The following is a 23,361-nucleotide window of genomic DNA, read 5'->3' as shown; positions in this document are numbered from 1 at the left end:
TGTAGCATTCTGCTAAGTAAAGGCAAGAACCTAATTCATACTAATACTGTCACCACATAAGCTGATGACATGAATGAAGGGGCAAGGAGGGAATGTTACTAGGTTGACATATACGTGTGCAGTGTAGGCAGGCTAGAAAAGTAAGCCAGAAATAGTGTGGTCTGTCCCCCAGGCAGGGCGGGTTTTCTCTTGGTTGATTAGGGGGTTTGTGTTTTCTTCTTCTGTTAGCACTATTTCTATGCCTCCAGCAATTTGCTATATGTGAAATATAGACAGGTGTTCAGAAGAAACTCTACACAATTACAAACCAGAACCCTAGGAACAGCCAGAGTCATATTAAAGAAAAGAGAACCAGAATTGAAGGCGAGGATGTTATTCCTTTGTGTTTCATTTTGATGCTGAAAACAAACTGTAGTGGTCCTCAAGGTGCTAACAGGAGCACCAGCTGGTAAGAGTGGGGCCTTGGGTCTGTTGGTTTTTATCATAAAGCTAGGAGAGGTAATATGGAAATGTGGGAAATAGAGAAAAATCCCAAAGGTGGAAATAATTTTGATGGCGAGTCTCCTGGTTTATTAATTAGTAAATTAATGGAAAAAATTACACACACACACACACACACACACACACACTGTTATGTAGTTGTAAAGTACCATCAGCTTGGGTCCTCACTGCCCTTACTAGGATGTCTCCAGTAGATGTGAACTCCATGAGGATGGGGAGTTTGTTTATCGTGGTTATTCTTATCTCCTGGGACTTATACCTGCACTTGACATAGCTGGTTGAACAAATGCACAAATGCTTTTCACTAAAATAGGTTACTAATCTCTGCTGGTCTCGTTAATTTTTAATTTGTGAATTCTGTTCCTCCCAGCTGCCTTTGACCTAAACTAATTTTGCCACATCGGACTCCTTGCTACATGTTCCTGCATCTCTTCTCAACTAAGCCTCCTAGCAACTTCTGTCTGCTTTTAAATGGTAGCTGGGCTTTGAGGCTCATTCATTGTATATCCGCAGTGTTCTGGAAAACTACATCATTTGCACGTCACACCAAAACTCATTTTCCTCTTTCACACTTTCATATTGAATTTGAACTTTGATGTTTAGCCATGCAACAAAACCAGCTCCTGATCTAAGTTGCACACATGAAAGCCCGTTAACCTCAGGAATTAGGCATCAAGTCAGGAGCAAATTAAACAGAATTGCTCCCACTTCAATACATGTGAATTCTAGTACAAAGGCCTACCTTTCAAGTTTTTACCTCACCATGCCCGCTAGACATTAGAAGCTAACAGACCAGAGGATGGCAGGCCAAGTCTGCTGTAAAGATACTCCTATATAGCTTTAAATTAGAAATGTGGAGAATTAAATGCTGACTACAGAGAGATAAAATGCATTTCTGTATTATTTGAGATCGTTTAGGGTTTTCAGCGAGGGTATTTGAAGATTTCCATTATGGCATTTATCATATACTGAAATGTGAAATTGCATTTATCCCACAATTTCTGCTTAGATACACTGAATTTGAAAGGATTTTTTTTTTGTTGTTGAAATTTGGGAAGTAAATTTTCCTTCATCTACCATACTGCATTCAGAACCCTAGATTAGTCTCCAAGCCAACCTTTTCCTTTTGTATAGGGATATTTAAGAAAGTGGTTTAGGGATAGTTGGGTTGATTGATATCATTGTGAAGGAGAAAACAAATACTGGGAAACAAACAAATGTAATACAAAAGGAAGTATCTTCCGAATCAAAAAAGAAAATGATTTGGTTCTAGTTATATATTTTGCTTTAGCCAAAATACTTTGCTGTATTATTGTGTGTGTGTGTGTGTGTGTGTGTGTGTGTGTGTGTGTGTGTGTGTGTTTCTGAGGATCAAACACAGGGCCTGGTGCATGCTACACAGGGCTTAAACGCTGAGCTATATCTGCTGGTTCCCTATTTAACATTTTTAGCAGAATGGGCTTCTGAAAAACTCAGAGGTCCTACTAAATTCACCCTATTCAATCCATACTGCCTATTATTACATTGTATTGAAAAGGTGATTATCAAAAGAAGTACATACCTATATTTATGACATTGGAATCAAATTACCAATATCTTAGTCCTCATTCCTTCCTTTAAAAAACTGTTATCAATCCTCTGAGCCTTGATCTCTTCACCTCTACAATAGAGCTAATCCCTTCGGTTGATCAGTAAGTATTGTAAAGATTAAATGAGCTGATCCATACCAAATGGCTGGCACACTATCTGGGCAATAAATAAATCATCAAACACAGAAATGATTGTAAAATTACACAGGCAATCTCTTATAGTCTAGATATGAGGCATTCCCCCATAGCTCCAGTTAATGCAGGAGTATTCAGAGGTGAAATGATTAGATTAAAATCTGTAACCTAATGAGTCCATCCTAGTTTGAATGGACTGACTAGGTATTAATTATAGGCAGCTGGGGCATGGTTGCAGGAGGTGGGTCATTGAAGGCATGCCCTTAGAGGGTATATCTGCCCTATGTCTTCCCTCTGCTTCCTGCCCCCACCATGAGCCTGAGCAGATTTCCTCTGCTAGGCCATTCCCCCATGATGTAATGCCTCATCTCAGGTCCAGAGCAATAGAATTGACCATCTATGAACTGAGACCTTTGAAATAATAAGCACCAAATAAACAATTTCTCCTCTAAATTGTTCTTGTCAAGTATTTTGGTTACAAAAATGAAAAAAAAAAAAAGCTGACTAAAACAGAAATTGATGCTAAGAAGTAGGGTTGTTGCTGTGACTAACCTGACCATGTGGTTCAGAAGCCTTTAGAAATGGTTTGCAGAAAAAAATTTAAAAATTTTAGAGACACAGGCTGCAAATGCTTTAAAATGTTGTAAGTAGAGAGCTCAATAGTCAATTTTGGTGGGAGCTCAGAATACCAGAATGCTGATAGGAGTGTGGAGTTTGCTCATGAGATGTCAGAGGGAAATGAGAATTCCTCTGGGAATGAGAATAGAAGCCACCGATGTTATATTCTGGCAAAGAGCTTGGATAAATTTTTCCCATATCCTGAGACTTTATGTGAGGTTGCATTTAAAAGAGATGAACTAATTAATGTGGTGGTGAAAATTTCAAGGCAGCACAGTCAGTGGCATGGATACTGTTGGCAGATTTAAGACAGGTGTACTGTGAGAATTGGGATCAAAAAGCAGAGCTACACTTCCAGTTTTCCCAGAGTTCATGTTAAGCTGGATACCAGGAAGTTGTTTGTGTTGAAGAGATTACTGCCCCCAAAGAGATGCTGAGTACTTTGCACAGAGACATTAGGAACTTCAGGAATTTGCAAGAGCATACCCACCACAGACTCCAGGGTACAGAAGGTAACATTCATTTGAGAAGAGATGATGGAATTCTAGCCTGACACAGGGAAATTTAAAAAGCTATTTGCCTATGATAATCCCTGCAGGCATTCAGAGGCTGCTGTAGCCATGATTTTAGGAAGCCCATATATTGCACAAGCTAGCAACGTATCCTTTCATCGTCCATGATTCAGTAGGAGTGCTGGATGTTAAAGTTAGGGGTCATGGAAGCTTCCACCAAGATTTCAAAGGAATGTCTGAGAGACCAGGGAAAGTATAGCAAGGTCGGTGTTCCTGTGGGCTTCCACTGGGAGGATAATGCATGAAGCTGTAAAGGTGAAGCTGATGTTGGAATGCAGTCCCCAGGAATTAAGAGATGCCAGAAACCTAGACTGTCTGCCAAGAAAAACTGCTAGCTGCAAAGAAAGCCATGCTGCAAGGAAGGCCAAGGGGGCTAAGCGGTCCAAGACCTTTAGAAAGCACATCTCCCCACTATGTGTCCTAGATGCTGTATGTGGAGTTAGGGGACCTGTTTGCCCAGCTGGGTTTTGGTCTTGTTTGGGCTGCACTCCTTTCTCTGCCCCTCTTTCTCCCTTTTGAAGTGGAAATGTTTACTCTGTGCCACCGTGTATTAGCAATATGTAACTTACTTTTGATTTTTACAAATATTTTACCTTGAATCTCAGATGAGACTTTGAACTTGGACTTTTGAGCAATGCTAGAACCATCAAGACTATGGAACTCTTGGAGAGAGACTAAAAGCATTTTCAATCATAAGATAGATATGAGCTTTGGGGGACCAGGGGAAGAATATTATGCTTCGGGTGTGATATGTTCCTCCGAAGTTCTTGTTAACAAGGGGCTATTTGAAGGTGAAAAGATTAGATTCTGGGAAGTGTAAAGTGATCATTCCATTCTAGTTTGAGTGGATCCACTAGGTAGTAACTAGAGGCAGGTGGGGCATGGCTGGAGGAGGTGGATCACTGGGGGCTTGTCCTACATCTTCCCTGTGTGTCTCCCACTATCCTTTCTAACTCTCCCATGAGTTGAGCAGCTCTCCTCCAATAGATCCTTCCTTCATGATGTACTGTGACATATTAGGTCCAGAACAATGAAGCTGGCCGTCTGTGGTGCTCTCCAAATAAACTTTTCCTCTTCAAAATTATACTTGTCAGGCATTTTGATCACAATAATGAAAAAGCTGATTAAAATACCAGTAGATAGGAATATAGTTTTTTTTTTTTTAACCATGAAAAGTCAACCAGTGGAGTTATTTCCAAAAGGCTTAGTAATCTAAGCAGAGTAGTTTGCCTTGAATAAAGCACTAGATAATTTATGACCATTAGAAACATTTGTAACTATCCAAGCTCAGATAATGATAAGGATAATTAAATTCTGGCCCTGACTGTACATGATCCTTGGTGCCAGGGGATTTGTTCTTCAGGGAACCTCAGCATTACAATAAATCCAAACTGTCCTCCCCAAAATTAAGCTGTAACACATGAAGTTTCTGATCTGAGAGATGTACCGTACCAGAGGAGGACATCATTTAAGGACCACAGCAGCTCATGGTGTTAAACAGTTGAACCATTTGCATTTGGCTCCGATTTTCCAGTTGCCTGGTTGCCAAACTTGCTGTTGTAAACTAGAACTATGTCAGCATCTCTTTGATCCTCATGTCCCAGTCTGCAACCACAAACCCTATGGCACCAAGAGCTTCTCTAGGTGTACCAATATTATTATGAAAAACAATCTTATTGATTTTATAGATCTTTCAATGGTGACAGGGCCTACTTGCATGCACACTCTCATTTTATCTTCCCCTTGATCCTGTGAGGTTGTCAGAACAATATCCACATCTCCACTGTTTGCACAGGGTCACTGTCAGTTGGTAGCAGCAATGGGATTAGAAACTGTAACCTCTGACTCTGGGTTGGAAACACCCATGACAACCAAGAAGGGAAGACTTGCAGAATTCTGGTGAGCAGACTGGAATGACGAAGAATGCATGCTATAATAATAACTGCCAGCAAAGACAAAAAGCCATAGCACATAAAAGAGGTGTGACTAAAAGGTATGAAAAGATAGCTGTTCGACTACTAGATTTGAAAATCTCTCTCAATCGCTTTGATTTCTGTAAAACTTAACTATATAGGTCATCTCCTCCCCTCCAGCCATTTCTTTTTAGCTCACCTTTTCCTCCTTCATCTTGTAAATTTATTTATATATTTCCCAAATTCCTATTCATTTATCTCTCTGGAGATCTTAACAATCCTCAAAGCTTTCACTGTCATTGCCATGCAGTGAATTCTCTAGTCCCTACTGATAGTGCTGATCGCTCATCTGAATTTATTATACATTTCCAATCAGATGTCTCAAAGGGCTGACTTATTCTATTTTGTATCACCAAGGTGAAACTCTTACCTTACAAACTCTGTGTTTCTCATACAGCCCCTATTTTATTGTTATGATGTCATAACCTTCCCAGTATAGGCATTTCTCATTTCTCTCTTTCCATCCAGCTAGCTAGCAATGCCTATTGAGTCTATCTCTAAAATGTCCTTTGACTTCATCTGTGTTACCTTCCTGGGGTTATCATCATTGAATAAATCTTTTTTTTTTTTTTTTTTTTGGCAGGGGCAGGTACAGGGGATTCATCTCAGGGACACTCAACAACTGAGCTACATCCCCAGCCCTATTTATTTTATTTAGAAACAGGTTCTCATTGGATTATCTCATTAGCACCTTTCCATTGCTGAGGCTGGCTTTGAACTTGCAAACCTCCTGCCTCAGCCTCCTGAGCCATGGGGATTATAGGTGTGCACCACCACGCCCAGCAAATTTTTAAAAACACTTTTCACGGACCTCTTGTTAGATTGCTGTTTTCCTTGTGCCCTATCAAAAGCATTCTTTCAGCAGAGCCAAAATGATCTTTCTAAAATTTAAGCTTTGGGTATTTTGTCTTTCATTCCAAAACTTGCAATGTCTTCCCCTGGCTTTCAAAACTAATCTATCATCCATGTGGCACTGAAATTCTCCACACTCTAAAATCTCTGAAGCCCTTGGGAAGCAAAACAACAAAACAAAAACAAAAGCTACAGCTACTATTTATGGATCATCTACTCTAGCTGATATTCATTACGCATTTTCATATATGCTATTGTAAATATTCACATCAACTTAACAAGGTGGCATTATTTTTACTATCCGCATTTTATAGAACAAGTCATTCATTCACAGCCATAGAGCTAGTTGGAGGCAGAGCTAGAATTTGAATCATAAATCCTCTCTCATGAAACATGTGCTCTAGTCCACATTTTCTGCTTTTTTTTTTTTTTTCTCATGTCAGTTATTTGGTCAAACTGAACCTCTCACTAACTGGAGAACACATTCGCTAATTCTTTCCTTTGATATTATAATCATGCTGTATTTTCATCTGGTGTGTTCCTTCTTCAAGGTCCATCAGCCAAATTCTGACACCCCTCATCTGTGTACATTGAGAATATCTCAACAATCAGTAATGATTTTACCTTTAAAACAGTCAAATGTATGATGTTCATTTACCGTCTAGATGTTAATCTTCTTCACATCCCCAAAATTCCATATAAACTCATGTTATCCAAATAGGCACTGGATTAAAATTATCACCACTATACTTTCTACCTGAAACTTTCATTAGGAGTGGAATCGTAATTAAGAATCAGAACTAGATTTGAAAGCCCATTCAGCCGTTTATTAGCAGTGCTATCTTGGGAAAATTCTTTAGCTTCATTAAGCATTAGTTACTTCATTTATAAAATGAAGATATTAATAGTGACTACCTCCTGAGTCTTTGGGAGCTCCTATAATATAATGTAAACAAAGTTTTCGCACAATGTCCTGTACCTGGTACTTTGCCGATCAGTATTAGTGGTAAGTGATGGTAATAGTAGTTATGAATAATAATGTTATCTTCCACTTCATGGAAAATAGAGTGGGGAAAAATAAACTGAATTGCTGAGGTTAACTAAGGAGTCAAAAATAGAACAGGAGACCTAATTGCCAATCATCGCTTGTTACCTTGTGTATGAATTGATTTCAGGATGAAGGTTAGCTTTGTCAAATCAACAGGGCTTATCTAACTGTCTTTAAGTGATTCTGGACTCTAATGGTGTCATCTCAGGCCAGGAAACATCAGGTCTGGCTGTCAGTACTAGCTTTGAGGCTAATCCAGTTATACACTCGCCTCTGCCATCTATCAGTGAAACACTAACAAGTAGAAACAGCAGTGGTGACAGCACCAGGATCTAAGCATATGATTCTGTGGAGTGGGTGGCTAATGAATTCCCCCATCAATACGCTGAGCTTTCATGCCTTCTGAATGCAGCCGGGGATCTAAAATCCATCATCTGTACCTTCAGGGAGTCAATGAGTTATCTCTTGCCCTGCTGCACTGAACAATACCCCGGGAGTAATCAGTGGTAACAGTGAAAGTTCTGGGACAATGAGATAATTCATCTAACCAGTGGTGTTAGGGCAGGCTTGCCATTAAGTCACGAGTCCCAGCACTCATTTGATGGCACCTAGAGTTTACCTAGTTTGTTGTACTTTAGATCTGTGTTTAAAAAGCTTCCGATACTCAATCTTGTTTGGCTAGTTTGATGACTACAGTCACCTAGGATGTGGGTCACCAGGCTGGCTTTAAAACAGTAACAACCTGACTCCTTAGAATTTTTATATTACTTAACTTGAAAACTCAGGCTTGATTTAAGTTGATTCATTGTTTAGGAAAATCAAATATAGTACTTTCTCTGAGTTAAAAATTTAATTGAAGAATTTTTTTTTTTTTTAGAGAGAGAGAGAGAGAATTTTTAATATTTATTTATTTTTTAGTTTTCGGCGGACACAACATCTTTGTTTGTATGTGGTGCTGAGGATCGAACCCAGGCCACACACATGCCAGGCGAGCATGCTACTGCTTGAGCCACATCCCCAGCCCAAGAAAAAATTAAAGTAGCAACAATATTAGAATCTAGGAATGACTGAAAATTCAGAACAGGTCCAGGAGCCATGTAAGAATTTCATATAGTTACCTCATTGTGGGTAGAAAATGTATTTTCATCTCTTTAAGTTTTAGGTTTGTTCAAGTTTGTTAGCTCTATGTTAGCCAAGATTGACACACATTGCCAACACCTAACAGTTTGCCTGGTACAAAGTTCTCAATTTAAATACAATAAATGAAGCTTATGAGCTAAATTCTCTTAATCTTACTTTTTCAAAATTCACATTATATACGCATTGAGGATTCTGAAACATGACAGTGTAAGAGGCACTGATGTAAATGATAAATGAGAAAGATATGGGCATTTCGAATTTGCCTCTCATAACTGCCTACCAGGCATGATATTTTCTATACACTTTGTCAACTCAATTTCGATGATGGCATTATTGTACATTTCATCTGCATATTAAATTTATAATTTATTTGCCTTCATTTTTTGGGAAACTGAAATCTATAAAATATTTTTCTTTAGATCCGTTGTTTTAGGATTCTAGTAAACTTGCTAAAAATGCAGCAGCTGCTTCCTCTGTCCACACTCTCCATGTACCCACTTGAGGACACTGGGCCAATTGATGATCTTTCTGGTGCTCTATAATCCCCAAGTGTAGAGCTGAGCCTTTTATATTCAGTTGGTATCTTGGTGGGCCTAAACCAGTTTCATATTAGCCTATCTAGATCAGTTTCCTTTTCTTTCGCTGCTGTTATTACGGTTCGTGTGGTTATTAGTGATGTTTGTGATGGTTATTGTCATCTTGTTCTCCTTTCCTTTTCCTTCTCCTCTCCTTTTTGCAAAGTTGCTTAATCCCTTTTTCATGATTAATAAAACAAGAGTAGGACATCAGATCAGGGTGGGTTACACATTCACTGGTGAGCTTAGGAGATTTGGGGAGTGATATAGACTGGAGAAGAGAGGAATAGAACATTTCCCTGAAACACGGTATGGAGACCTCACACAACATAATGAGGCACTAAGCAAATGACAAAGGTTCATTTACCCTGTTGACCTAACCCAGGGGTAAAGTGTCTTCATCTTAAGCTCCAAAATCTCAAATGTAAATCTAAAATGAAAATTTTGTTTTTGACCAGATAAGATGGAATTTCCTTTGCAAAAAATGATCATAGAAAACTTATGTACATAGAAAACTTAAAATGAAACTTTACTTTTTACTGTAAAACATATCATTATTGTTTTTTGGTGTGAGTATATGTGTATGCATGTGTGTAGGTGCACATTTACACAGTCATTACCCTAAGGCAGGCATTAACTACTGTCTAACTTTTCAAGAAAACGACCACGCTACATTTGTACGGTCCTTTGCTGATAACAGCTTCTAAATAGCTTATTTCAATTGATCCTCAGCAGAAGCCTGCAACATAATATTTCCACACCCATTTAAAAGAAGAGGAAGCCAAAGCTCTGAGTGACAGAGTGATTTGCTCAGAGTCATCAGAAATGGGACCTGAATCTAAATCTTTTGGTTTCAAATTAAGGGTCTCTTTCAACTGTGGCATGCTGCCTCGCAAAAACAAGTGTGGAATCAAAGTGAAGAGATTTAGATAGAAATATCTTGGGAATCATAAAGATCTCAGGAAGCACACACCCATTCCCAGGCGCAAAGCTGCCTCTGGTCCAGCTTACATAAGCCTCACATCTGTCCATCCCCACTTCCACTGCCTTCTCCCACTTCTCGTCCAACTCTGCTGGGATGCACAGCGAAGCTGGAAGCTGCAGGGAGGATGCCCAGCAGGCCCTCTCTGCACAAGTGGCTAATGATCTGGAAAAGCTCCTAAGCCCAGAAAACCCAAAGAGGGCTTTTTCACTAAGAACAAATAGCAATGAAAGGAAATACAGAGCCAACCTGCAGTGCACAGCACTCTGTGGGAAATGAAATTGCATCTGTTGGACACCTTTGTTGTTTTCTTGTTCTTTCCCTCTTTACTTACGTTACCAGTCTCAAAAACACCACTAACATTCCTCTGTACTCCATTGGAGATTCCCCTAAAAAAAGTTCCTAAGTCCAATCCAGTTCCGTCAATGGCCAAACCCAGAGATGAATCTGAGTTAACAGCAACCTAATGTCACTAAGGACTAACCTGGCAGATGTTGATGGTTTACTGCAAATAGCCCATATAGAGTGACCAAGATGATGCCTTCAGCCTGGTAATTTATAGATGGAATAGATGTAAAGAACCGACCATTTGTCATATTTCAGTTCTGTTCCCATTTATTCTCCAGGAGTCTCTTTGAATGCAATAAATTATAGAAAACCATATTATACAAACCAAACTTAACAAATACCCAATTTCTTCATATCTGACGCTGAGAGAATATCACCAGTCTCTTATTTGGAGGGCCTGATTTTTGCAAGGAGAGTATTTTGCCCTTACGAAAAAGAGGCCTGTCTGGATGGCACTCTTTCGTCTTCCCTGCTTGGTATTATCCAAGCATGTACATGATAAGTCAGGACAGAAAGTGTTGGGAAAGGTTATAGATTCTTGTCAAACAAAACAGATGCCTTGACACATAAATTTTCACTGTTCCTGAAAGGCTCATAATTAAAAAATGAATCTAAGAGGATTTACTGTAAATTACACACAGGGAGAAAGAAATTAATAGGATGTCTTTTTTACACCCAGCATTGACTACATGAAGGGAAGCTAATTGTTGCCCAGCTCTCCCCGACCCTCTATTTTGTAGGTGGTGAAAGGAGGTTGTCAAGAGCTGCGTGATATCAAGAGCAAGCACTTCATGGTGATCTTTTCTCTGGTCCTATTCACTGTTTCCCTTTTGGTATAAATGAAGGTGAGTGAAAAGGGACACAGCTCTATGAAGCCTTGATGTGGGGTCAATGAGCAGATGTCACTCTCAAGTAACAGCAGCTGTTCTCCAAATATTAAGCAGATTAATCGCTCAACAATAGTTTCGGTGGCAGAAAACTTATATCTGAAATAATAATTAGCAAAAAAGAAACCCCTGTGCCCTAAGATACCCTCCCTCCACAGAATCTCATTTCATGCACATGTACTTCAACAAAGGACTTTTTGCCTTTCTCAAACACATTCCATTCATGATTTCATTAATATCATGAGTCATAATTGATACAGAAAGCACTGCATCATGGAAGGGTGAACCAAAAAGCAAAGAAATGTTAATTTGAAATAAGTGATTTCCAAATTATTTTGATCTCTTGGCCTTCTCTGATTTATTTTTTAAATGATCCAATTCTTATCTTGTTTATCACTGATTGTCAATGACCATTTAACTCCCAAGAGGAACAAATAAATGAGAAGACTTTAGGTTAAAAAGAAAGTATAAAAAAAGGCAAGAGACTTCACCAGGATGACAGATAATCTAATAAATCATGAAATAAGAAAAATCATGCTGACAGCACCTACCCAACTCAATTTGGTGCCTTTTTCTTTCTCTGTCCCAATTATTTCCCATAGGGCATACCTAAATTTTGCCCAAGCTTTCTCTACCCATTCCTGCCATCTGACACAATATTGCATGTCCTCAAAATTAGTCATGGCCACTTACTCTTCATTCTCTCCCAGTCTCCCCTCAAAACTCAAATTCTGTCACAGCAGCTGACCTTAGCCTGCTGTGAGAAGGATTACAACAAGACTGACTGCTTTAAACTAATTAGTCAACAATTTAAGGTACTTCCAATGAAGCATGAGTTTAAGAAGATACCTATTTTCCTAAACAGTTATTAAAGAGTGGGGATTTCAAGAAGACAGGAAGAGAAGAGGGAAAGTTCAAATCATGTGTATAGCTTAGAAGAGGTGTAATACTTGTGCATTGTACATCCACAATGGCCCACTTCCCACCTGCAGCAGACAGATCGAGTAAAGGCCGGATCTCCAACCTGCTGGAATCTCTGCTGCCTGCACAAATCTTTCCAGTGTAAAGCTCAAAGCAAGAGAGTGAAAGTCTAGCAGGATGAAATTCATCTGCCATTACTGCTGTGGAATATTCTAGGATGGGTGCTCACCTCAGAGTCAGACTCCCGGGTATTCTTGGAAGAACATTTTCACTTCCTTCAAATAAGCTAACTTGGGAATAAAAATGAATTATTCCAGTGACCGTGTTGAAGCCACACAGAACACCTCAAGAATTTCTAAAAGTTGCCAATTTATGAGACACAAATTTTCTCTTCTCTGTCTCGATTTTGTTTGATTCTCTCTCTTGCTGTTTTCCTCTCTCTCTTTCTCACTCTCTCATACTACAACACACAACACACACACACACACACACACATACATATTTTCATTCATACTTTGTTGTTAAAACAACTTTATTATCCTGACCACCATTACAGGTACCACTAGAGTTCTTTCCACAGTTAACACACATACTCAAAGAATGAAGCTTCACTCCCATATGGTCCCTGCTGGTGTATGTGTGTAGGCAGATTCCTGTCCTTTTTTTTCCTTTTCCCAGGAATTTATCCCCCTCCCATGGTCTGGATGTGTCACCCATACCCTATGCAATAGTGTTGAGAGTCAGGGTCTTTCTACAGGCAGATTAACAGCATTATAAGCTGTTTTGCAGCACCAGGCACAAGGGTGCATGCCTGTATTGCCAGCTACTCATGAGGCAGAGTCAGGAAGATTGCAAGTTCAAAGCCAGCCTCAAACTTAAGAGAGACTATGTCTCAGAAAAAAAAAAATGCTGAGGATGTAGCTAAGTGGCAGAACACCCCTGGGTTCAATTCCCAGTACTTCCAAAGGTATGGGGTGGAAGGGCGGCAGTTACAGGAGTAGGTTCACTTTTCTGTTCTTCTGCTGCATGTGAAAACATGGAAACCTCTCCTCTAGAGGAGAGTGTTCAAGTCATCCTCATGGAAGCAGCAAGACCCAGTTCTAACCTGCTGCCATCTTGATCTTCTTGAACTTCCCCATCTCCCAAATGGATAAATAAATTTCTATTATTTACAAATTATCAAATCACAGATATTCTTTTAAAGCAGCCCTAAATAAATAAAGCCACAAGCTTGCATCTCCTCTGAATACTGCCATCACTTCTTTTGTTTTCCCAGCAAGTTCTCTTCTTGTAGGCAAATGGCAAGGTGGAGTAAAATCTTTTGCTTCCTGCCCAATCTTTTTCACTTTTGCTGATGACCCCTAAGCTCTTTTCCTTTCAGGTAATTTTCAACAAACAAAAACCATTCAACAAACAAAACCACCTTTTACAGATTGTAATAGTCTTATAAAAGTACCTTAATAGATATCCATGGCTTTATTTCCCTGATATATCTACATATATGTCCAAAATAAGAGACTAATTTTTTATTCACTCCTTGCAGTCTACTTGGGTTACTTTATTTTCAATTGTGATAAGGAGTATAAAGAGAGAGATAATCCACAAAGAAATACAACATGGTTTCACACAACTAGATCAATGAAGGAGCCCCATGCCTGAGAGGGTCATGCATAGGTCAGGTTCACCATGAATTTTTTAGATTGTAGCATCCCTTTGTCTTTTCTTTTGAAAAGATCAGGCAGATGATATAATTTTCTAACCCAAGATTTGCAGGAAAATCTACTGGAATTTCCCAGGATGTTTAGGGAATCATAGCTTCACTGGAGTAGGTACGTAGCACCCCAAGATGGTTCTACATATTGCGATGAAAAATTTCTACTATTTTTGCTTTTTATAAACAAAGTGATATACCACAAAACCTAATATGTATGCTTAAACAGAGTACACACGCTAATGAATACAAACAAATGTATACTTGAACCCTAAAGTATGTTTTAGAAGAATTCATTTTTTTCAAAACACTTAAGAAAGGACAAAGTTATAATGTCATAATACAATATACCAGAGTGTCCTAGCTCCTCCTAGAAGTTCTTAGTATTCACACATCCATTTTATAAAAACATCAGCAATTCCAAGCAAACTGTCAGAAAATAAGAAAACCTCTTTCTTAAAAGTGAATGGGGGAGAACTGGATAAAATAGTAGCACAGTAGCTGACTCAAAAAGATGCTCATGGCCATGCCAAATCATATTTTTTCTGAGCAAGTCACACTGAACAAAAAAAGAAGATAAATCACTATGAAAATGCAAGTGAGCTGGTGATAATATCCTAGTTATAGCTGCCATGAAATAGTCATTAAGTTATATGCAGCATAAATCTCCAAGAGTTCTGTAAATTATGGTCGTTCTTAGAGACGAAATAAAGATAAACTATAGAACTATGGCTGCCTTTCTCTTTGCTCCTTGGTGTGGCTTTTTAAAATGTTTATGCTCAGGCTTGCTGTACCATATAGCTCTTAAAACATCTCAGAATTTAAAATTTGCAACTCAAATCTTTAAGACTCCTCTTCTACATTTTGAAGGCCATCACTTCTAAACAATCCCTTCTTGCATTTGTAAGTAGACTCTTGCTCTGCTCAGGCTCCTACTGGGCCAGACAAGCTTCCAGCTCTAGTCTCAAACTTGAGTTGCTCCCACTTCCAAGGCTTGTTGGAGGAGCAAGTGCTAGAGATGAACACTTCCAACTCTCCAACTCTAGAGCCCAGCAATGAAATCTTAAGTCCTGCTTCTATCCCTGGAACTGAATATCAGCAGACTCTGATTCAAGAATCTCCAGTCAATGTTCCTTTTTTTCTTCTTTTTACAGATTGGTACTAATCCCCAGTTGATCTTTTTTCTTAACTGCTGTTTTTCCCCTGCTATTTAAACTGAATTCTTATTGCTCCAAATTAAATCCATTCTTTCTAGCCTTGTCATTGCTAACTAATGAGAACAATTCCTTTCATTGCTGTTGGTGGCTGCACTTGGGGTGCTTATAGATGAGAATCATATCTTTAGCCTACTTTCTTAGCTGCAGACTGCACAGGTGATAAAATGGGTTAATTGTTGCTATAAAAATATTTCCTATCCTTATAACAAAGCAGTTTTTTCCTTCAAATCATTTTAGTTTCTTAGACTTGCAGTATTTTCTTAAGATCTGTAGGGACTGAAAGTACAGTCCTATTGAGTTCATACATACAAGACATAAAGCAAAAAGTCAGATATGTAATATGCATGAATAACACTAATCTTGGTCATTGTGCTATTTCCTTTGAAACACAGCCCCACCCACTCTGAAGCGCTGACATCAGTTTTTATCACACATTCTTTATATCTACCTCTACAGTGATATTTGCGTCTTAGGACAAGGGTCACCAAGTACAGTTGTGGCTAATTTTGGTAAAGGAATTTTCACTGAAATTCCGTCTTGTGCACTAAAAAGATGTATTATCTATGGCAAAACTGAGTCACTCTGATAGAGACTATATAACCAGTCTGTGAGTCCCTCCTTGGCCCTTTATAGGTTTGCCAAACCCCAGCCCAGGAAATCATGAACATTCCAGTTAGCTTTGCTATTTGTACCAAGTAAGTTGAACCACACCTTGTAAATCTATCGTCTGCACCCAAGTGATCTGCTAGATGTTTATCTGCAGGCCAAACCACAGGGTTGGGAAAGGGAGTTTGAAAGAGAAGAGTTTTTTTTTTTTTTCTATATATATATTCCTGGAACAGAGGGGAGAGTTTTTAATTTTTTTATCACAGAAGCATGTATGAGTGTGATGGTTCACATAATAGAAGGCAATTCCTATGAAGCATGTGCGCCTTTGTTGAGTCCGTGTGGAGTGTTCCGCGGCATCTATCTGACTCACCAACTCAGACCACCAGGGAGACAAGAGAAGGCAGGCCAAGGCCGGGTACTCACTATGTGAAGCTGCAGGAAGTCTCCAAGACCTGGAGCGCTGTCGATGCGTACCAAGATGCCATCCTTCACCGTGGTGCTGAAGCCCACTGCCAGGCGGTCAGAGCGCGTGCTGGGCCTGTCATTGGCCGGCCAGGTGTAGAGGATGAGGCCACCACTTTTCCCAAAGATGTAGGTAGCGCCAGCTGTGAAGGCAAGGAGAGAGCGAGATGTCAGGGCACTGTACAGAGCATTGCCAACTCTAGCACACTGCTGAGGCTTCACAGAACAGCTGCAGAGAGGAAACATCCCCCACAGGACAGGATTTGGTTACTGAGAGGGATGACTTCCAAAGCCTCAGAAGGCATCTGTCACCTCAAATTAAAGTTGCCAGTAAAAGGAAGTAAAAGAAATGAATAAGAAAGCAGATGTTAGTGAGAGACATTCCTAACATCCGTAGTTCTTGCTGCATATTAGTGGAGGGCAAATTATGTGCTGTGTCGAAGAGCTTTGGTACACTGTGACAAACAACTTCTCTGTCCTTCCCAACAGCAGAATTAATTTTCCATCCTGGCTAGGACAGACATGAGATAAAGAACTTGTCCCCCACCTCTTGGCTATCAGAAGGTTCTGATCAGTGAGTGGAGCAGAGAACTTTTCCAGAGATGCCTCACCAAAACCAGTGTAATGAGGAAGCCAAAAGGCACCATTTCTCTCAGGCCCGTGCCTTCTCCACCCACAGAAGACACAGTTATGCCCTGAGAAAACCAAGTTATATAGGGCAGTATCCCTTATCTGAAATACTTAGGGCCAGAAGTGTTTCTGATATAATTTTTTTAAATTTTGGAATATTTGCATATACATATTAAGATATATTGGAGATAGGACCCAAGTCTAAATATAAAATTTATTTGTTTTATAGACAACTTATACACATAACTTGAAGGTAATTTACAGTTGGATTAGAGCTTATCACGTGAGATCAGGTAGAATCTTCCACTTGCAACACCCTGTCAATGTTCAAAAAGTTTTAGGTATTAAAGCATTTCAGATTTTGGATTTTTGTGTTAGGAATGTTCAACTTGTAAGACTGAAAGTTTTTGCCTATTTCCCTATTATGTTGCCATAAGCATGGTGACGAAAATTATTTCCGAGCTCTTTAAAAATGAAAGTTTTTCTCCTCTAGTGGTAGAATTTATCTGGTATTAGAACAACAGCTTCAAATTCCTTTTCCAAACTACATGAGACATAGCAAAATAATCCCCAGAAAATGAACTTTTAACATGAGAAGTGGAATCATCAGTTACAACTAGTGGGTTTATCAGTGTTTTTTATTATTTACTCATGAATTTCCTCTTCTCAGTGTGAAACCAGAGGCTACCAAGAATATATGAATATGAAATTATCTATAAAACAAATAAAAGAAAAACAAAGAAAATATGTATTTAAAAATATAAAAAGCCTATTCCAAGAAGCAAATTTAAATTTAAATTCTGATTTGGGGAAAAATATTTCAATTTAGTAGACAAAATAGACTACCCAATGTAGCCTTCATGGTTTCCTGCCTGTTACTCCATATGTTACTCAGCTCAAAGTCCAAAGAACATTTGGTACTAGGTTTTCTTGTGAATATCCCAGCAAACATGTTCCAACCTTTAAGACTATTTTTAAAACAACATTAGACAACCATTCAGATATCTTTAGCAGTTACTAAAAATCTCAAGCACTGGTCCACATTTATTATCAGGGCTAGTTTACAGAAAACATTGGGAGGGATTATGCTAGCTGAAGAAGAGATGAGTTATGCATCTTGCTTAGAAATAATATACTCCTTTGAGCTAGAATTAGGAGTATATGTCATATGTCATCTTTGTAAAGAAGAAAGCCACATTAAATTCTGATGTATATATAGAATGTCATTTGTCCTCCTTGAAAGGTCACTATCCAAATCATTCCAATTTGGTGAGTTTATGTATTACATGTAGCATGACATTATTTTCCTTTTATGAATTTCTCAATCTTTGGGGGATGGTCTCTGGAAAGCCTCCCACAGTCATCTGGAGAATTTGGGACTGTAGTAAGCAAAGTTTATGATGAAGTCTATATTCAAAACAATGTTGGCTTCTTACCATCCACAAACACTATCAAATCTTCTTAAAATTAGAAATGTGGGTATAATGATTTACCCTTGATATCTCTCCATCTGTGAAGAATTTAAATAAGTCCCTTTCTGTAGATATTACAAATGTCATCATTGCTCCCTTCTTTCTTTATTTGGAAAACTGAAGGTTACTCAGTGATTAATGTATAAAATTACCAAAAATGCAAATCAGCCTGTGACATTTCATGATAATTTATAAAATCTTACCCTATTCTATCCTAAATACATAGTGAATTGTGCCACATAGTGGATTTTGCCACAGAGGTGTATTTTGTTACTACAAATAAACAAAGTAAAAAACTCATTGCAAAATAATAATAATAATATACATAGAACTTTACAATTTGCAAAGATTATACAAATTTGTTAGATGAAGTTCCTTACAATTGTATGGGACATTTCCTTTGTTAACAGTTTTATAGAACAGAGGCTCAGATATTTTACTTAAATCAGTGGTACCTTCTTTAAGTCCCCAGCCTAAGCCACCCGTCTACAAGAGTCTTTTCTCACTACCTGCCAATGCAACTTTTTTTTGCACAATAAACTGGACCAATGGGGCAAAGCTGTCCAAATTTAGCTCTTTTCACTTTTTCTTCCAATACTAAAACAGAATGAACACAAAGCCATCACCTGAAATCTGCATATTAAAATAATATATATATACACACACACACACACACACACACACACACACACACATATATATATATATATATATATATATATATATATATATAAAACATGTTATATATGTTAGATAATTCTAACTCTATAGGTGAAAAGGGAATAAAAGATAAAACGCGCTTAGTATAAGGCTTATTCTACTATGCAGAAAGCAGTATTAAAACATCTGTTCTTGGGACTGAGCTTTCTATTCAGGGTGAATAAAGACCCTGAGTGTTTCCATAGCCTAATGCTGGCTTTAGAGGAAGTTAACTAATAGTTGCAATTTTCTACTCTGATAATGTGATTTTTTTCTCCTTATTTTTTATGTTTTTCTATCTTTCATGGTTTTTAGAAATAAACACACACTTTCTGTTAATTCATATAAAATGCCTAGAGTCCCAAAGGGAACATAATAAAGTTGTTTCACTTTTATTTTCGAATTTTAAAAAGTTGTTACTTTAAAGTATGGATTACAAATAAATTTGGGGGAAACATCTCAGGAACTCTAAGAACCCTCCTTATATCCATTAAGGGTTTTTATTTCCAAGTCATGTAATACCACATCACATAACTTCTCCTGTGAGCCAAGAAATACTGATTCCTGGTTTCTCAACTGAGTTCAGAATGTCAGTGCTAAGATCACACTACATTAATAATCAGGACCATGCAACTATCTTTCCTGATAGCAAAAAAGATCAATTTATCTGAAGAAAAAAATAACACCTGGGCCATTTGTTTAACACTGTGGCATTTGCATGTTTTCAATCAGCTGAAGTCGCTTTGCTGAGTTCTAACAAAGTATTTCAGGAATGGAATCTCTACACCGTCCCCACTAATCAGGATTAAGTGAATACAGCTCATCTTCCTTCAAAGATGTTAACAAGTATGACATGTTATTTAACCCACAACCCACAAATAATGGGTTTGACTTATTGTTTGATAACTGACTAGCCACTCACTCACTGTGATGGAACTGGTGGTGACTCTGGCAGAGCTGGGGTTAAGCAGATGGACATGTGTGCTGGTATCTGTTCTCTGTGCACATGTGTGTAATGAGGAAGAGATGATGGCAACAGAAAGGAGTCTAAGGATCCAGCACAGTCCTGAAGGACTTTGAGAGAGCTGTTTAATATAATAGCAATAAGCTGATGAAGCAGATGTTATGTGACTTCTTTAAGAGAATAAGGATACATTTTCTTCTAGGTCACATATTTTCCCAAGATTCTTAAAACTTTGGTGTATTTTACAGCTTATCTTAATGGAATTTAATTTCTGAGGGCAAGTAACCTTTTTCCTTGTTTAGGAACATTTGGATAGTTATTATTGTTTTTTTGTTTTGATTTCTAAACTCCAGTTCCCTGCTTTTATGACATTGTTCCTATTTCCAGTCTCATATCCAAACAACAGATCACATTTTTTGGGGGGGAAATGATTCACAGAAATAGGTTTATGGTCTTGTTTAAGATTCACTCTAAATATAAAAATAATATATAGAAGTATATGTGTGCACTATGTATATATGTACATGTGTGTACCTATGCATGTGTGTAAGTATGAAAAATAAGAGAAATTTAATCAGAAAATAAAATTGACTACCTGTAATTTTTTTATTATTTTGCTTATTATATAATTAGAGGTTAAATAGCTTCAGGAAAATACTCAAAGATATATACATGTGTGTTTGTGTATATATATCTACATATAAAAATATATATGTGTATGTGTATATATATATATATGAAATATATATGTATATATTTTAATGTGCCAAAGTTCCCTACAATGATTTTCTATTGGTGTTAAAATAAGTTTTGGAAGCTCAAGACACCTAAATTTAAACTGAACTAGATAAATTATTTGTATATAAGTATATCACATTGAAAATAATAAATAAAAATGAGTCTGGTACTTCAAGCGCAAACCATGTGGTACATTAAGTAGGATGAGAAACAGGACATCAGGCTGAGGCTCTTGAAGATGGCCTGCGAATATAGTCTAAAATCTCATGAAATAATGTGTAGGTGGCTTCCTCTGTTGTTTTGGGTTCCCTCTATCTGAGTACTCCTTCATCAAGCTTCTCCACAATTGTGTTCTTTATTATAAATTGTCAAGTCCTTTTGGAAAATAGATAGACCATCAATGACATAAAATATACTCTGCCGGTAGATATAGTTATTGCTATAAAATTAAAACTATCTTTTATTCATATCAATTACCATATAGCTAGTAAAACCAAAATGGAAAGACTGGAAAGACTTGTAGCTTTGAAACTGACAAATACCTCTTCCAGATAATGAAGGCATAAAGCTCCAGAATCTCATAATGACTGATGGTCCGAAGAATATAGTTTCTTGATTTATACTAGTTGGTTTGTTCTATGGTTTCCTTCTACCGCTGTCTCCCTAGCTATTTGGGCTGCATCTTGTGCATTTTCTCTTGACAGTGGGAATTAGCATTTCCATAGCATTGATTGGTTTTCAAATTGCCTTCTTTGGTAGTATCTCATTTGATGCCTCTTTTTTCAATAGTCACTGAAGGTTTAGTGGCAAATATTTTTGTTATTATTTTAACAAGAAAATGAAGGCTCAAAGAAATTCAGCTACTCCATGTAGTTCTCGGTGGTGGAGCAGAGAATAAAATCAGATCTTTGTCTTAACTCTGAACTTTTCTCCCCAGGACAGGGTGTTCTGCTGACCCATGAGGTGAAACTCCCTAACAGAATCCCTAGCTCTCCTCCCCAGAGCCCTGCAAGGAGGAGAAAAGGGTGAATGACAGATAGAAAACTGCAAAAAAGAAATTTCAGAGGGAGTCACAAGGGAGCATAGGGTAAGAGATACGAATTTTACAAACTGCTGTCTGATGAGTTTCTTGAATGGATAGCCTACTGATCTAGTCAGCCTCTTCGAATTTTTTAAAAATAAGTCAAAACCAATAATAAAATACTCTTAAAGGAAGGAAAGCTGGAAAAAAAAATATGAACCTTAAAGAGAAAGGGGTTTTTTTCCCCCTATTTTTAAGAATATCCTTTTTCTTTGGGATAAAAAATTAGTATATTTGGTGTTTAGTAAACTGAGAATCTGACAATACTTGAGAATCAAATACATACTCAGGGACAGCCAGGCTCCATTTCTTAAAAGGTGGCTCAGGCAAGTGGGGGCTCCCTCCATCTGGGGCAATCTCTTCCCTCTCTTGAAGGAAGAATGATTAAAACTAAATGGGCATTAAACCCAAACCCATTACCTTCTGAGATTTATAGAGGCAATATTGCATAGCATGTCCTAGGATCCCAGAAACAAAGTTTCAACTCAAAGACTTCCCAGCAGTGCCAGTACTGGTTCAGTGTAATATTAAGTGTGCTCAGTAACAGTGAAACTCAAACTTGCATGCAGTGAAGGCCTTTTATATTCTATCCAATGCCACCATGCCACCATGCCAGAGGAGCTGGTAGGAGAAAAACATAAAACCCATAAAATTTTACCAACTAACTCAATACTTTGCTGTAAACTAACTAAAATTTCTGGTGGTAAATAGGATCAACAATAACCATTCTTCAGGGATGTACTAGGTTCCTTCAAATGTTTGGTTAGAGTCATTGATAGAAATGCTATCATGGATTTTCCAGGAGTAATGAAGAAGAAACAAATAATTATGTTGTGTCTAAATCTGATACCGACTATCAAGATGTCTTATTTCCGTGTTACATTATGTACACTTTCATTTTCCCAAACTTTAAATAAAATAAAAATCATACATAGTTTCTGAATACATTTATGAATACTGACATGTATACCCTGATTCTGTCTTTGGGGGTGATGATGTTTTGCAGAAATACATTACTTCAGAAACATGCTGCACAGGTAAACATAGAAGTATTGTTACTCATAGATTCCATGAGACTTCTAAGCAAAAAGATGATAGGTGGAAGAGTATGCTATATTTTAGACACTAAAATTGATCTAAAAATAAAGTTTCCAGGGACATAATCAAATTCTTTCTTTCCTAAAGGAATTTTCATAAGTGTCTTTTTTTTTCCTTTGGGACAACTATTTCTTTTACAAACTCTTTGGTTCTGCTTAGCAATAGTAATTCTAATACTAATGGTAATACTCATATCAATATTCACATTAGCTATATATATGAACTATTTACTCTATATGATAGTATTCAATATAGTATTTCAAATCCCTATATCTGCACTTGAGATATTGTTGCTATATTATCAGTTTGCTAGGGCTATATAAGGAGGTACTACAGCCAGCCTAGGTGTCTTAAACAACATGAAAGGGTGAAGTTTCTAAACTGCAAAGCATGGGTTAAATTCCTGAGGCAGTTAGGACAAGGCCCTACTGGCCATTTAGTTGAATTAGGGCTTGGGTCCTGTGCAACTTCTCACGTAAGCATTCAAGACCCTGTGCAGCTTGTCACGTAGATATTCAGAGTCCGAACCAATCAGTTTA

The 23,361-nt window shown here is 37.8% G+C and overlaps 1 protein-coding gene across 43 annotated transcripts in view; it reads right to left on the bottom strand.

Annotated features, from left to right (window-relative positions):
* Positions 1-23,361, bottom strand: part of Nrxn3 (neurexin 3) — a 1,549,271-nt gene that overhangs the window by 337,547 nt on the left and 1,188,363 nt on the right. For all 43 annotated transcript variants that reach the window (XR_013439170.1, XR_013439171.1, XM_078050614.1 and 40 more), the window contains one exon: positions 16,102-16,283. Coding sequence is in view for 41 of the 43 variants with exons in the window: in XM_078050614.1 (XP_077906740.1) it covers positions 16,102-16,283 (182 nt within the window). In the remaining 2 variants the exon portion in view is untranslated. The remainder of the gene's footprint in view (positions 1-16,101; positions 16,284-23,361) is intronic.

Source organism: Ictidomys tridecemlineatus, chromosome 5 (assembly GCF_052094955.1).
Source record: "Ictidomys tridecemlineatus isolate mIctTri1 chromosome 5, mIctTri1.hap1, whole genome shotgun sequence".
NCBI lineage: Eukaryota > Metazoa > Chordata > Mammalia > Rodentia > Sciuridae > Ictidomys > Ictidomys tridecemlineatus.
The sequence above is the reverse complement of the archived record's forward strand: the minus strand, read 5'-3'. Positions and strand labels throughout refer to the sequence as shown.